The 15,155-nt window shown below is 44.0% G+C and overlaps 1 protein-coding gene across 1 annotated transcript in view; it reads right to left on the bottom strand.

Moving 5' to 3' along the window:
• Positions 1–15,155, bottom strand: part of LOC123630466 (kalirin) — a 457,953-nt gene that overhangs the window by 162,125 nt on the left and 280,673 nt on the right. The window contains exon 10 of the mRNA XM_045540114.1: positions 2,363–2,485. Coding sequence (XP_045396070.1) covers positions 2,363–2,485 — 123 coding nt within the window. The remainder of the gene's footprint in view (positions 1–2,362; positions 2,486–15,155) is intronic.

Here is a 15,155-nt window from a genome sequence, read left to right on the forward strand (position 1 = left end):
TCCCCACTGCTGATGAAAAGGCATTGTGCCATGTGAAAGGGATATCAGACATCAGGAAGAAGGTGGAGGAGCAGTCAGGAGAAATAGGGTTAGGATGACCATGAAGCTTGCTTGTTGTAACAACACACAAACTGCAGCCTACAACTAAGGATGGCATTGCCTATGAGTCCACATCAGGCAGAAAGCAAGAAGTGAGCTGGGTCAGGGCTGTGGGTGGCTTTGAGATGTCCGTCCAAAGTGAGGAGGGGCTGAGCTACAGGACAGCCCAGAGGCAGACCTAACAAAGCTGTGGATGTCTCCACTCCAACAGACCCTTGCAGCTACCACAACCTCCGCTCTCAGCAGTCAGGGGATGCATGGGGCCCTCCCCGTCCTTTGCCCCCTAACAGACTGGAGAGGCACACAGGATGCGTGGCCACCCAGATATTTTGGTACTGTGCTACATCTCGTCCATCAGAAGGCATATTGGGATCTGTGTCTATATTATGTTAGTAAAGTCCAGCTCATTCTGCAGAAGGTCCTCGTGTGGCTGCGAGGCTTTATTTTCTTTTTATTGTGGTAAAATATATATAGCATAAAACTTACCATTTTAAGCATTTTTAAGCATGCAGTTCAGTGGCATTATATACATCCACAGTGTTGTGCAACACTGAACACAGAAACACTTTTAGATCATTGCACACCATCACTACCATCCATCTCTAAAACTCTCCATCTTGCAAAACTGAAACTCTATACCCATTAAACAATAACTCCCCATTCCCTCCTCCTTCCAGCCCCTGACAATCACCATTCTACTTTCTGTCTCTATGAACTTGGATTCTCCAGGTACTCTAGGTGTAAGTGGAATCATATAATACAATATTTGTCCTTTCGTGAATGGCTTATTTTGCTTAGCATGTCTTCAAGGTTCATCCACGTTGTAACATATGTTAGAATCTCCTCCCTTTTTAAGGCTGAATAATATTCCATTGCATGACATGCCACATTTTGTTTATCCATGCATCCATAAATGGACACTGGGGTTGCTTTCACCTTTTGACTATTGTGAACATCAGAGTGCAAATATATCTGTTTGAGTCCCTGCTTTCAATTCTTTCAGGACTATTCCCTGAAGTGGAATTGCTGGGTCTTATGGCAACTCTATTTTAAAATTTTTGAGGACCCTCTGTATTGTTTTTCATAGTGGCCGCACCATTTTACATTCTCATCAAGAGTGAACGAGGGTTCCATATGAGGCTTTCTTTATCCCACAGGTTGGATCCAATCCACCCACATTCCCTGGGTTCAGGTCACCACTGACATGGTCTTTCTGGCTCCTGCAAGGCCTCTCACTTTTCAGGATATACTTGCAGCTCCCCTAGAGATGCAGCAATACCCCCGGTCTTCCTGTTCTTGCCTGGCTTTTCACAGGCCCTCTCTTTGTGTACGCACGGCAAGCACCTGCCTGGGTGGGGGCTGGGCTCTGCAGAGCGCCCAGGGTGGCACCCACGTTGAGGGCCACCAGCATGGTGGGATGGGAGCCAGCCCGGCTGAAGCTGTGACGTGGCAAAACTTAGCTTTTTAATCCTCACCCACCCCTTGGACCCATATGGACACCCTCCCCTGCCTTATTCTTCATAGTTTTATCTTCCACTGCAACTGATCACATCTGACAAAATAACTGGATGGCAGCATTTCATCTTGAAGGTGAAGATTTTCAGGACCCATTTGAAAAACTCCCCAATAGAGAAATATAACAGAATTAGGACAAAATTTTTGAGGTGACGGCTCTGAACAGAAACACTTTTAGATCAATACACTATTAGACAAATGGTCAGGACCTCTCATACAGCATCTTCGTGTAAGCTAGAAAACAGTGCCCCTTTTGGATCAGGTGTGCAGCACAATAAAACAACTAAATATTACATAAGCAGCAGACTAAATATTGTACAAATGACAGCAAGGCACATTCAGCCCTGTGGGTGCATGGCTGGTGCCATCTCTTTCTCTAGGTCCTGAAGGCACACAGCTTTGCAAGCAGAGCCAGGGCTGATTCTCAACTCCTACTCACAGGCAGTGACAACCATAAGCAGCAGCCCTGGGTTAATGCAGATCTAATAATCCTCCCTCCAGCACCACCTTGTGGACAAGGCATTTGGATCATGCTAGCAGGAGGATTTTCTTTGAAGACCAGAAACTTGGGGATCTATTTACCACTCACCTAGTGATCCAAGAGAAGACAAAGGTCTCTTTGCATCAGGCAGGAAGGCAGCCCAGCAAGCCACAGGCTGTCAACCCAGCATGCCCCACCAAACACCAAAGCCACAGCCATGGTTCTCCTCACCTGGCTATACACACAGCCCCATACGCGGCATCTCACCTGAGCCACCTCTTCAAAGTCATCGTGCCTCTTCTGCAGGGCCCGGGCTCGATGTAGGGACTTCCCAACCCCAGTGTGTTTGCTGAGAAAGGCCTCGCCATGGTTTTCAATCCAGTCTAACACCTGGTGAGAGAAGGAAGACAGAAACAATGACTTCCTGGCAGAAGGAAAGACATGTGACAACGTGTGCAACTGCTAGAGTCTTAACTACCTATACCCCTCCCAATCAGAAAGCAGCAGTTCAGGTGGAAATGTTCAATCCACTGTGAATACAAGAGAGTCCATTACTGTCATTGACAATGTAACGGTCCCACCTTTAACTAAATTCAACTAATCCTCTTTGATCTCCTCTTTGAATATCATCCCATTATTTTTTCAGTTTTCTTAGTCTTAATTAGTCAATTATTTTAAACAAGCTACACAGACCTTCAGGCACAGCTTAACTCCCTCACTACCTCTACCCAACCACATAAAGCCAGATACTGGGAGGAAATTGTGTAGGGGCAGGTTGGCCAGTGCCTGGGCCCCCATGACTGTCACTCCACCATAGAAACGCTCACAGCACTGGTGACCAGGCACTGTATCTGGCCTCATTGTACCTTTGGGACTCCCTAATCTTGGAAGTAAAATCCAGTAGTCAGTCTCCAGCTGGATGCTCCAGATAGCTGACCACTAGGACAACAGCCCCCTCTGGCTTCTTTCCACCTCTCTCCTCCAATCAACACCAACCAACCAAATAAATTAAGGTCTTTGCATCCTAAGGCCTTTAGTATCTGTGATTCTGTTGGGAAGCAGCGGAGGCTCCACGTTCTTCCAGGTAAAGATCTAGTGATTTGGCTTCAAGACATTTACCTCAATGTTTAGGGAAGTTGGAACAGAGGTAGCTGGGGCAGAAGAGGGGTGAGAGTGGGGATGCTCAGAGGGGGACAAAATAAGTTTTCTTGAGGGGCACTTAGTGGAGGGAGAGGGAACTCCTTAGTAAAGACCTTGAAATGCAGGGAGGATCAAAGCCTTTAACACCCATTTTGCATTCTCACAGATGACCTAACACAAATGTGTGTTTCCCAGGGACAATGGAAGCAGTTCCTCCTCTGCTGTCTGAAGAGCTGGCGCTCAGTAAATCAGGTGGCTGCAATTAAATCAGAATTATACTATAGACACACCTGTTGTAGACCCTGCCAAGACTCAGCTGAGCCCACTCCACTCCTGCTATACTATCAACTAAACATTTGATTAATGATGTACTGGCCTTTCCAGATTTTAGAAGGCCTTTTTGGAAAAGGATTTAGATGAACAGGTCTATTTAAAAGGATGCTTTAATTCATCTCTCTGTTTCTTACATAGACAGAGGTAGACCAAATCATTCCATGGACTACAGGTATGGGAGTTCCGGTTCTACAGAATCTAGCCTTTGGCTTCACTTCCTCTGATATTTGGGATAAATTAATGCCTGCAATTCGCAAAGTATGGAAGTCTTCAAAGTCTTCAGTGACAGTATCACAAAACCCACACCAAGACTGTGTTAGTTCAGAGAAAGGTATATGAATATAAAAATGAGGTTTAACAAACATCCACTTAATGAAGGCAGAAGGTCAAGTAGCTGCCCATTACAATGAAGAAAAATTTTTTTTCAAAAATGAGTATTTATCTAAACATTAAGTATGGAGATTTCTAACACTTCATATAACATCTTCTGGCAATATATTTTTAAAAGATATTCTGCAGGCACATCCATAAAAAGAAATTGAGGTAGTACTGGATTTTAACCTTTTACAAACACCGAAAGGCAGCACTACATGTTCCTTTCTTAGAAAAGCCCATGTTTCTCTAGAATTACTTATGGTGAAATTTCAACCAAAAAAATTTATAACAGTGTATTTTTACTTGGTTTGTCAAAATGAGATTCTACAATTCTGTATTGTAAAGGGAGTCACAAGCTTCAGCAAGGTCAAAGATAAATATTTCACAAAGATTCCCATATATTGTATACCAAGTATATAGTGAAGTTTTAGAATTTTTATGCATATTTAAACCTTCATTAATCTCTTGAGAATGAATTGGGGTTTGAGGATAAATTTTTGTTTATAAAAGAGCTGTCTGCAGTCTTTCATGAATGCTTTGGCATTTATAACATATTTTTCAGATTATAATTTTTTTTAAATTTAGTTTTGAGCAATTAAGTATGACATGCTTGTCTGGTAATGTTTTAATGAATTTTATTTTATTTCTTTTATCTCAGGCTTTAAGAAAATTGGTTATTCAAAAACAATTTGGTTGAAGAAGAATATTTTTCTTTTTAAAAAATTTTTTTATTTTTGATTTTTAACATAATAGTTGCACACATTTATGGCAAACATGATATTTTGATACAAGCATACAATGTGTAATGATCAAATTGGAGTAACTGGGGTATCCATCACCTTAAACATTTATCATTTCTTTGTGTTTGGAACATTCTAACTTCACTCTTCTAGTTATTCTGAAATATACAATAAATTATTATTAACTATAGTCACCCTAGTGTGCTACTGAACACTAGCTCTTATTCCTTCTAACTAACTGTATTTTTGCATCCATTAGCCATCCCCTCTCCATGCCCCCTCCCCACCACCCTTCCCAGTCTCTGGTAGTCATCATCCTACTCTCTATTTTTATGAGATCAAATTTTTTAGCTCCCACATATGAGTGAGAACATGCGGTATTTGTCTGTCTGTGCCGAGACTATTTCATTTAAGCTAATATGATCCAGTTCCATCAACGTTGTTGCACATGACAGGATTTCATTCTTTTTATGGCTAAATAGTATTTCATTTTGTGTATATGTACCACATTTTCTTTTTCCAATTTTTTTTTAAATTTCAGCATACTATGAGGGTATAAATAGGTTATGTATATTGCCTTTGCCCCACCCGAGTCAGAGCTTCAAGCGTGTCCATCCCCTAGACGGTGCACACTGCACCCATTAGGTGTGTATATACCCATCCCCTCCTCCCCCGGCACCTGCCCGATAGCCGATGAATGTTGTTACTATACGTGCACTTAAGTGTTGATCAGTTAATACCAATTTGGTGGTGAGTACATGTGGTGCTTGTTTTTCCATTCTTGGGATACTTCACTTAGTAGATTGGGTTCCAGCTCTGTCTAAGATAATACAAGAGGTGCTAGATCACCACTGACTTTCTTTATTCATTCATCTGTTGGTGGACACTTGGGTTGATTCCCTATTTTGGCTATTATGAATGCTACAATGAACATGGGTGAAAAGGACTATTTTTCATGTATTAGTTCACGCACAAGTAGTTTTTGTACTCCCTGGGAGTGATTTTACAACTTTTAAACTTTTTTTAAAAAGCAATTTGTCTCCTTTTTAAGTTATTTTGCTTTCTTTAAAATGTCAATTCATTTTCAGTTAGTGACACTTAGTTTACTTAATTAGCTATGCCTCCATCACTTAAAAACCTATTTATTTCATATTTGAGAGGCTTTTACTTAGTTAAAATATAACTTGGATGCCCTGTGATGTTATATTGCCACTATTTAGTCCAATTTCTGCCATTAGAATTGAAGCTGTAGAAAAAATATGTGCAACCTTGATGATGTTTTAGGAACTATGTGGAAATCAATTTAATAAATTAAAATCAAATGAGTTAGGAAGTACACAAAGTTACTATAGCAATACACAAAGACTAAAAAAGTACTTGAGGATAGATGCTGAGTTTAACATGCTGATTTCTAAATATTTGGTTTCACATAGTTCATTCAGAGCCATCATTCCATGACACACACATTTAGACTATAAGCTTTCAAGACCCTGGTTCCATGTCCTGCAACCCTGGGAGTACAATCCAATTTCCCAGGTAGACTCTGCAAGCGGAGAAATGTGTTTCTGGGCAGACAACAGCAGTGCCTGACAACTACATTACACACCATAAATTTACGTGCAGCCTTGGAATTATGGATATCTGTCAGCTTCTGGCGAGTCCAGTTAGTGTGATCCAGGCCTCAGAATTTGAACATCACTGGCTGAAGACTAAATTGACTTTCTAGGCAAACCCTGGACCCTATCTAGGTACAAGTACCCATCAAGGTACCCCTTATAATCATCTCCCTGTTATATTCAATTACCAGTTATAGTCAGGGTAGCATAGGATGATAGTCATTCATACCTATTGATGGCTTTGAACTGATATTTAAGCATTTCCAACACTGGAAGTTTTATCCTTCTGTCTTTGTCTGAGGGGTCCTCAGGCAGCAGAGAAGCATGTGTGGTATATGTATATTCATATGTTCCGACAGACATTTACTTATTAGTCTTATTGTGTCCTAGCACCTGGCACTAGAGCAGCCCTGAGTGTGTGTGTGGGGAGTGGGCGGGGTGCAGCAGTAAACAAGGTAGGCATGGCCCAGATGGGAACTCAGTCTATCAGGGGCAACAAGCAATAGATGCCAAATCACACAATTCACCACTAATTGCAAAGGTGAAAAGTACCAACAGTCAGACACACCCTAGCTGGGGAGTCCAGGCAGGTGTCTCTGAAGAAGTAAGGTTTAGCTGAGGTCTGAGACAGAGTAGGACTTAACCAAGCTATGAACTAAGAAGACCAGCATGGCCTGTGTAGGGATAAGTAGAAAATGGGCCCAGGGAAAATGGACCAGGTCATGGTGAGCCCTGGTACACTGAGTGGGAGATTCTAGCATTCATCCTGAGAGCCTCTGAAGGGTTGCACAAGGGGAAAGACATCATCAGATTCTCAGTTTAAAAGGAGTGCTCTGACTGCTTTGTGGAGGATCAACTGGGAAGAAAGTCACCAGATATTCTGACAGAAGGTGATGGGGGTTCAGGCAGGGCCCATGGCAGAGTCTGTGCAGAAACAGGTTGGGGGAAGAATCACCGGGGAAGAATCGCCAGGATTTGTTAATCGGTGTGGGGGTGATGCAGGGGCAGGTTGCAAGGCTGACTCCCAGGGGCATGGCTTGAATCATTGGATGGAAGGTGGAACTAGTCACTGGTACAGAAACAAGGGGTTATGAGAGGTATCCCAGAGATGACAGATTTTTTCTGAAATTTTCTTTCTCTTTCCACACTCATGCTTTGGTTTTCATATATGACAGCTGCATCCCTGAACTTCAGTGGGAAGCAGCACCCAATGATGGTTCTCAATCAGCTTCTGGCAAGATGTGCCTTTGGTTTCAAGGAAGTAATTTATACACTAAGGTTTAAACATAAATTATAAATTGTTAATATAATCGGATCCTAATAATAAAAACAATTAGGAAGACCAAATCCATTTACAAAACATAACCGCAGATTTTAATGTAATTAATTCATGCATTCTTGAAAGGGCTTTTTCCTGGGGTATAGTTTCGGGGCAGACCCCTAATCTGACATACAAAGTCCTCTGTGGCCGCCCCCCCCCCACAACCCTACCTCCAGTGAGTTCCTGCCTCACTCACCCCTCAACACCGTAAAAGCCATCTCTCATTTCCTGAGTTTTATTTTCAATTATTTTTTCCTTCACTTGAACTATCCATATCCTTTCTCTCCCTGTACCCACTTCGTAGGCTGCCTCATACTCATCCTTTAAGCTCTCCCTCAAAATCACTGGCTGTGGAAAGCCTTTACTCTTCAACAACCCATCCAGGCCAGGGTGGGTGTTGCTCTTCTCTGACTCTGTTCAAACCACAATTCCTGCCCACAGGCCTGGCTCTCCCACTGGACTCTGGGTTCCCTGTAATCTCAGGACACAGCATGGCGCTCAGCACAGAATGGTTGCTTAATACAAGTTTAACTGAACTGAACTCAAACTGATCCCTCTGATACAGGACTTTGGGATGAATGTCTCCCACTCCACACTCCCACTGTAACTCCACCTCACAGTCTGCACTCGGTCCTCTTTGAGTCTCCACCCTCTCCACTGCCCTGCTTGGCAGGAAGTAAGTTCCTAGAGGAATGAAAGGAATATGGGTTTTCACTATTTGAATCCTACACTTCCTTCTCCTCCACCATGCAGCACCTCACTCAGAAGGTACACGGTGAACTGCCAAGCGCACGTGTGGCTGACGCTCCCGCCCTGCTTGTCCTGAGAGAAGCTGTGCCACCCCATTCAGGAACAGGCCTGACATGGCCCGGTCATGGGAACAATAGCGCAGGTAAGCCCGGACCCCTCGCCCACCACAGCAGGCAGACAGTCTTGTAACAACTTGTAAAGCTCTTTCCCCTTTCTCTTGCCCTGACTTTTCAACCAGAAATTAGGCCTTTCCCAGAACGGTCTTTTCCTGAAGAGATACTCACATCCTGAACTAGATCTGGGAGCCAATATAACAGCCATTATGCATAATTCTCTAATCACCCCCTTTCTTCCTCATCTAATTATGTTTATTCCTACCAGCATACAATCAAGATGGAATGCCTTTCAGGGCTGGAGACAGTCTTTTCTAGCTGCCAAGGAGAAGGGGAAAGGTCCTTTGAAAGAGAACTATTAACGTCTCTCAACAGTGGCCATGAATACAACTGAGTTAAAGAGAGACAATTCTGGTCCTGAGAACTTCGTAGGCTCCACCCCACACGCCAGGGACCCCTTCTTAAACACATCCCATTGCTCACTCAATCAGCTTTCTACCTACACAGCACCAGCTATTGCCGTATGACATATTATGTACGTGTTTGGTTTTGATATTATTTTGTCTCTACCCCCCTGAATGTAAGCTCCATGTGGGCAGGGACTTTGTTTGGTTCACTGGTGTGTTCTCAAAGAGCATTTGCTGAATAAATGGACGAATGAACTCAACACACCTGACTTGGGAACATCTTGTGTGATAAAGGGCAAAAACCATGAAAGGAAAGGGGAATGTTTTGCAAACATATGTGGAATCAAAATCCCAACTCTCTGATCTCCTCATCTGGCTTTCTCTGATAAATCATCTTATTTGAAATGGATTATTCAGTCTGAGTCACCATTTGATCCACAGGGTAAAACAAGCAAGACGCTCGATGTTTTAAGTGCACTGAAGAACTCCTCCTCTTCCCTCCTACCACCCCCAGCTCCCCACCCCGTTCCTGTTTAAAAGGCTGTTTTCTGAGCTGAATGAAGGAGCATGTACACACCATCAGGAGTCTGCAAGACATTTTGTTCTGTTAAAGGCTCAAGTACACACAATGTGTACGAGCACCCAGGAGACGCCATCAAATCATTATTTCTGTCTCCTCGCACAGCACACTGAGCGTCAGTTCTGAAGGGGGGCGGCTCAGACGCTGCCTGTGCCACCCAGCTCCCCATCGGGCTGCGAGTGCAGAGCACACAGGCACAGTAAGAAATACCCAATTACTGGCAACTCACTTTCCGTCCCTTCTTAGAACAAGTATGATCAAAATAAATGTCTTGCTATGGTGGCAGAAGACATCATGTTTCTGAGAGGGCTCAGCTGAGACTCATTAGCTGGTTTATAGGCTCTCCTTCCCCTGAGAGCTGCAATCCTGTCTCCAAACAGATCTGATGCTGGGTAGATAGGCTGACTGAAGGTCTCAGCTGCCCCCAGCCCTGGGCCCCTCTATCCCCAGCCAGCCCTCACCTGTCCCTTCCCAACAGAGCTGAGGCTGGGTAACTGGTACCTCCCAGCCGGGCACAGTAGCTCACACCTATAATCCTAGCACTCTGGGAGGCCGAGGCAGGTGGATCATTTGAGCTCAGGAGTTCGAGACCAGCCTGAGCAAGAGCAAGACCCCATCTCTACTGAAAAAATAGAAATAAATTAGCTGGACAACTAAAAATTCATAGAAAGAAATTAGCCGGGCATGGTGGCGCATGCCTGTAGTCCCAGCTACTCGGGAGGCTGAGGCAGGAGGATTGCTTGAGCCCAGGAGTTTGAGGTTGCTGTGAGCTAGGCTGATGCCACGACACTCTAGTCTGGGCAACAGAGTGAGACTCTGTCTCGAAAAAAAAAAAAAACAAAAAACAAAAAAAAACTGGCACCTCCCTGCGAGATTGTCCTCACCCTGGGATCCAGATGCTTGTTTATGGAGCTACCATACTTCTCACCACTAAGGCTTGAAAGGCTTCTCAGAGTTTTCAAACTTTAGAACCTGGGGTTCCTTTTAAAATACAGGTATGACCTCATCCTCAGATTTGGAATCAAAAGGTGTGGGACGGGGCTTGATAATTCATTTTTAAAAAGTCCTATACTTTGCCCAGATAATTTTAATGCCAAGGGTACAAGGACCACAATTTGAGAAATACAGTTACATAGTCACATGTGACACCTCACTCATTTTCTATGACAAAATGGACAGCAACTTCTAATAATCTTTTTTTCTTAAATGCTCTCAAATCTGCACTTGCTCCATTGCCCTACTTCATGCTCTATGGCCACACACCATGACTGCGGCTCCCTATCTCTTCCTACCCCAACCCAACCCACCCACTGGCACCAGATTACTTCAACCTTCCTCTGAGCATGTCTCCTCTGCTCAAAATCCTTCAATAGCTCCCTATTAGTAATCATGTATGAATCCTTTATCCTGGTATTCAAGGCTCCAGAATTGCATACTGAGATCAAGGACATGCTAAGGATAGAGGTTATCAGAAAGAAGTGACCCTGGATAGTGACTGTCTTTTCACTCATTAACATAATAATAAAAAAGGAATTGGGGGCATTAAAGATGTTAAAAATTGCTGTGTATCAAGAAAACTCTGAGACTCAGTAATTCCCAGGAAGGGACTTCATCCTCTCACTGCCTCCTCAGCCTCCCACTCTTTCCGGGTGGAGGTGCCCAGGTCCTTCTTTGGAAGAGGCTCACCATGGAAGGACCGCTTCTCAGTCAGGACAGAGTTTGCATTCACAAAATCAAAGCAAACACCAAAGCGAACACCAAGGGAGAGGCCATGGTGAAAAGGGAAGAGAGGCAGGCAGGAGAGTAGGGCAGAGAACAGCAGGGCTGGGGTGTAGACTTGGAAATGGGGAACCATGGAACTAGAAGTTCATGAGGTTCCGAGGCAGGAAGGGTGTGAGTGTGCCAGAGGCTACCCTCTAGCTCATTCCCTAGCCCTGCGGAGGCTAGGGAATACCTGGAGAGGACTGGGACCCAGAGCCTTCAGTACTAGCCCCCCACTATGGGGAGAAGGATGGGGTGCTCCCTCTCTTTCACTTGGATCTAAAAGTAGGAGCCTCTCTCTCTCCTCTCCCTACCTGCTCCAACTCAGCGGAGCCTCAACCCTGCCCAAAGAATCACCTATTAGCTATTTGGAAACATTTGAATGACTGGATTATAACCATCAAAAAACTTAACTGAGAACTTTAAAACTTGTAATTACACCCATGGGCAAATGGATAGATATTATTCAAGATATACGCTCCAAAGAACAGCATCAGCAATGCTCGGTTAACATAGTTATGACTGTGAAAAATAAATAAAAATGGGTAGTGTCTGTTTTAGGGAGATTTGTGTTACAGATAAATAGCTACAGAGGGCAATTTTAAAATGATGGGACATATGGAAAAGGGTGTTTGGGTATGAGTAGGACTGTCTTTGTGGATCTTACTGAACAGGTAGTTTGAAGACCAATCTCAGTTGTCAGCAGCTATATGACATTAGGCAAGTCTCATCCTTTGGGACCAAGTAATCTACCAGGGCCCTTTGATCAGTAATATTCTAGCACTAAATTATAAACTTATCAAAGGCAGAGACCGTGTCTTTCTTATTCCCATCACCCAGCATAGTGCCTATGGCATAGCAGAGAGGCTGAGAGCATGAAGTTTGATATTAGGTGGATTTGAGATTGAATCCCCAATCTGCCACTAGCTGTGTAACCTTGGGCAAGTTCACTTAACCTTTCTAAGCCTCAATTTCTTCACCAGAAAGGTGGGTACCAAATTATCACCTGTCTTATAGTGTTGGAAGATAAATAAGAAAAGGCAAGGCAAGGGATCAGATATTCAATCATATTTACTCAAAGATAATGAATCCTGAGCTTTGAACAATGTACCTTTCACAGACACGTTCAATTCTAGGAAAGAAATCTCAGGGTTGGAATCCAACTATCAAAATCCTCTGATGTTTGAATCTGCTTCCCAATGTACTCATCAAGCAATCAGTCTGTTTCAAATTTTGAAGATGATTTCCCCCTGTGTGCTTCTGTAATCTAACCCAGTACAGAATATGCCCTGAGCCTTTCCTTCTTAGCCACTTTAATCCTTCTTTCATAAACGAAGAGTTGGTTTCTAGACCCATCATGATTCCGGTCACCTTTTATAACTAATCATTCTGAAAGCAACCCAAAGTGCTCGTCTTTTTTTATGCAAAGCTGTCAATTGGATTATACAATGACCAAACTGGTTTAGGATGATTGAGGGGCTGTAGTCACTACAGCTGGTAAATGAGTGACTATTTGGAGTTTTAAAAAATTACTCTCAAATATCTTTCAGATATTCTTTGGCAAGCAAGAGCTGACATAGTAAAAGCTATAATTTTCTACGTGAAACTCCAGAAAAACTGACTGAAGCAAGCAAGTATGATCAATTTGTGGTATAGGAACTATGGACTTTAAATTAATACTAATTTTCATTAATTTAGAATGGAAAGTCACCAGAATAGATAAATTCTGAAATCACTGCCCCTTACTAGTTTAGCTGACCAGACTGCTTAAAAATAAGACAGTGTTTTTAAGGGAAGACACGGAGCCTCAAACGTGTCACTGCCCTACTCATACCAGTAAGACCACTCTCTACTCTTCAGCCTCACCTCCCACTGTCACTGCCAGGGGTGGGCATCCAGTTAGACTTCCTCATCCTTGTCCCCAGCCTATAACTTAGCTCTCTGCTCTCTGGCCTTTCCCAAGACCACCACCCATCTCCTCTGCCTGTGCTCCAAGGACCAGCACAAATCCCACCCCAACCAGAGGGAACTCTCTCAGCTCTGACTCTACCAGCTCATTGTTATTTTGCTTCTTTGGTCCTAAACTTAGACAGCCATATGCCATTAATATATTCTTAGTTGTATACGTCTACTCTTGAGGGCAGAGACTGCAAACTCCTAGCACAGGGCCTTGCATGCAGTTCCAAATACTTCATACATTTATTCTTGCAAAAAACAGAAGGTGAGGAAGAAGAAGGGGAGGCAGAACAAGATGGCCTGCAGGGGGTGCTCTGAAAACAGTTGCTCTGGCTAAGAAAAAGTAGAATGGAATTTGCATCTCCAGAAAAAACAAGAATCTATTTATTCCTTGTTCTTTCCACCACAAGTCAGATCTATCTGGGCTCGAAATTAGCCCTTTTACGTACATGGGAAGCCAGAGGAGTTAGGCGAGAACAAAAGCCTGAAGGTGGAGAGATGACGTTGTTATGGAGGGCTTTTTCCGCTGTTGCTCAGTATTGCTCAACACTGAGCTGGAAAAATAATAGTGCTGAAAATTACTCCACTAGCAGGAGTGAGGCAGGAGTGCCCTTTCCATGCCTTTCTTCAGCTTAATGGATCCAAATTCCAGTTTTACCCTTAAGACTTGTTTCCATCATCTCCCAGCCTAGCAAGGAAGAGAAAGCTGAGAGTGCACCTGTTGGGACCCAAGAGGAAGGCACCACCGCAGAGATGATGTGTCAGGCCATCTCTGGCTGCAGACGCTTAAATGGACTCTCTTTTTCACTTGCGTCTATCTTTGGTTTACATCTCTCTGATTTGCTCTGATTTGAGCCCTGAAAGGGCAAAGTATTCCTACGTGGGCAAAGGCCACCCCCAGAAATGGCAACGGGCAAGAAGCCAGGCAGGCAGAGTCAGGCTCGCTCCCCTTCCCTAGCAGGAGCCCTCATCCTTCTCTTGTCTCCCTCGATCTTCCTCCTCCTCTCTCTCTTCCCACCTCAGCCATGTCTGTTTCTCTGCCCTTTTGTCTTCAAATCTTTCCCTTTTTTTGTCTTTTCCCATAGTCTATGAATCTGTCTCTCCCTCTCCTGTTAGGGCCGTGTCTGTCTGTCTCCCTCCTCCGTGCAGGTATGCAGGTTGCTTCCTGTCTCTCTTCCCATTCTCGTTCTTTGTCTCCCTGGCTCCTCTCTTCTGTGGCTTTTCTGTAGGACACGTGAACCAGGAGTCAGAAGACCTAGCTTCTTGTCCTAGCACTACCGTTAACTAGCTGTGTGATTATAGCTAAGTGACTTTGCATCTCTGGGCCTTGATTTCCTCAATCGTATAGTAGGTTGGACTGGATGCTCTTTCAAGTTCTTGGAGGCTCTGAGGGCTCTGAGTTTTATCTCTAAATGCAATGGAATTCAGCTGCCCCACGAAGCAGTTGATATTGTAGAAACAGGAGAATCAGCGGGAGTCCCCAACAGCACAAGCACCAGGGGGCGCCCGAGCACCACTTACAGAGGCTGCGACCACAACACAGGGCATACCATGTGCTGGGCAGGCTCTGTGCTAAGCACTGTGCTCCTATCTCACTCAGTCTGATGAGACAGGTACCCTTATTGTTCCTATCTTAGAGGTGAAGAAACTGAAGCACCATGAGGTGAAGCAACTTGCTCAAGGTCACACAGACAAGGCAATGTCAGAACAGGACTTCCACTCAGGCTGTCTGACTCCCAAGCTCTTATCCATGGTTCTGCATTGCCACAGCCACTCATGCTCTTCCAAGCTTCCCACATAGGCTACTAAGCAGACATCTCTGGATCCAAGTGTGCTTAGGGGTCTTGGATCCAGACTGTATGGTTCAATTAATTCTCTCCTCCTTCAAGACACCAACTCTGACTTCTCACACCTCTGCCTACGACTGTTCCATCAATATCCTAATGCCCTGCACATGGGCTGGTATGC

The sequence above is a fragment of the Lemur catta genome, chromosome 1, assembly GCF_020740605.2.
Source record: "Lemur catta isolate mLemCat1 chromosome 1, mLemCat1.pri, whole genome shotgun sequence".
NCBI lineage: Eukaryota > Metazoa > Chordata > Mammalia > Primates > Lemuridae > Lemur > Lemur catta.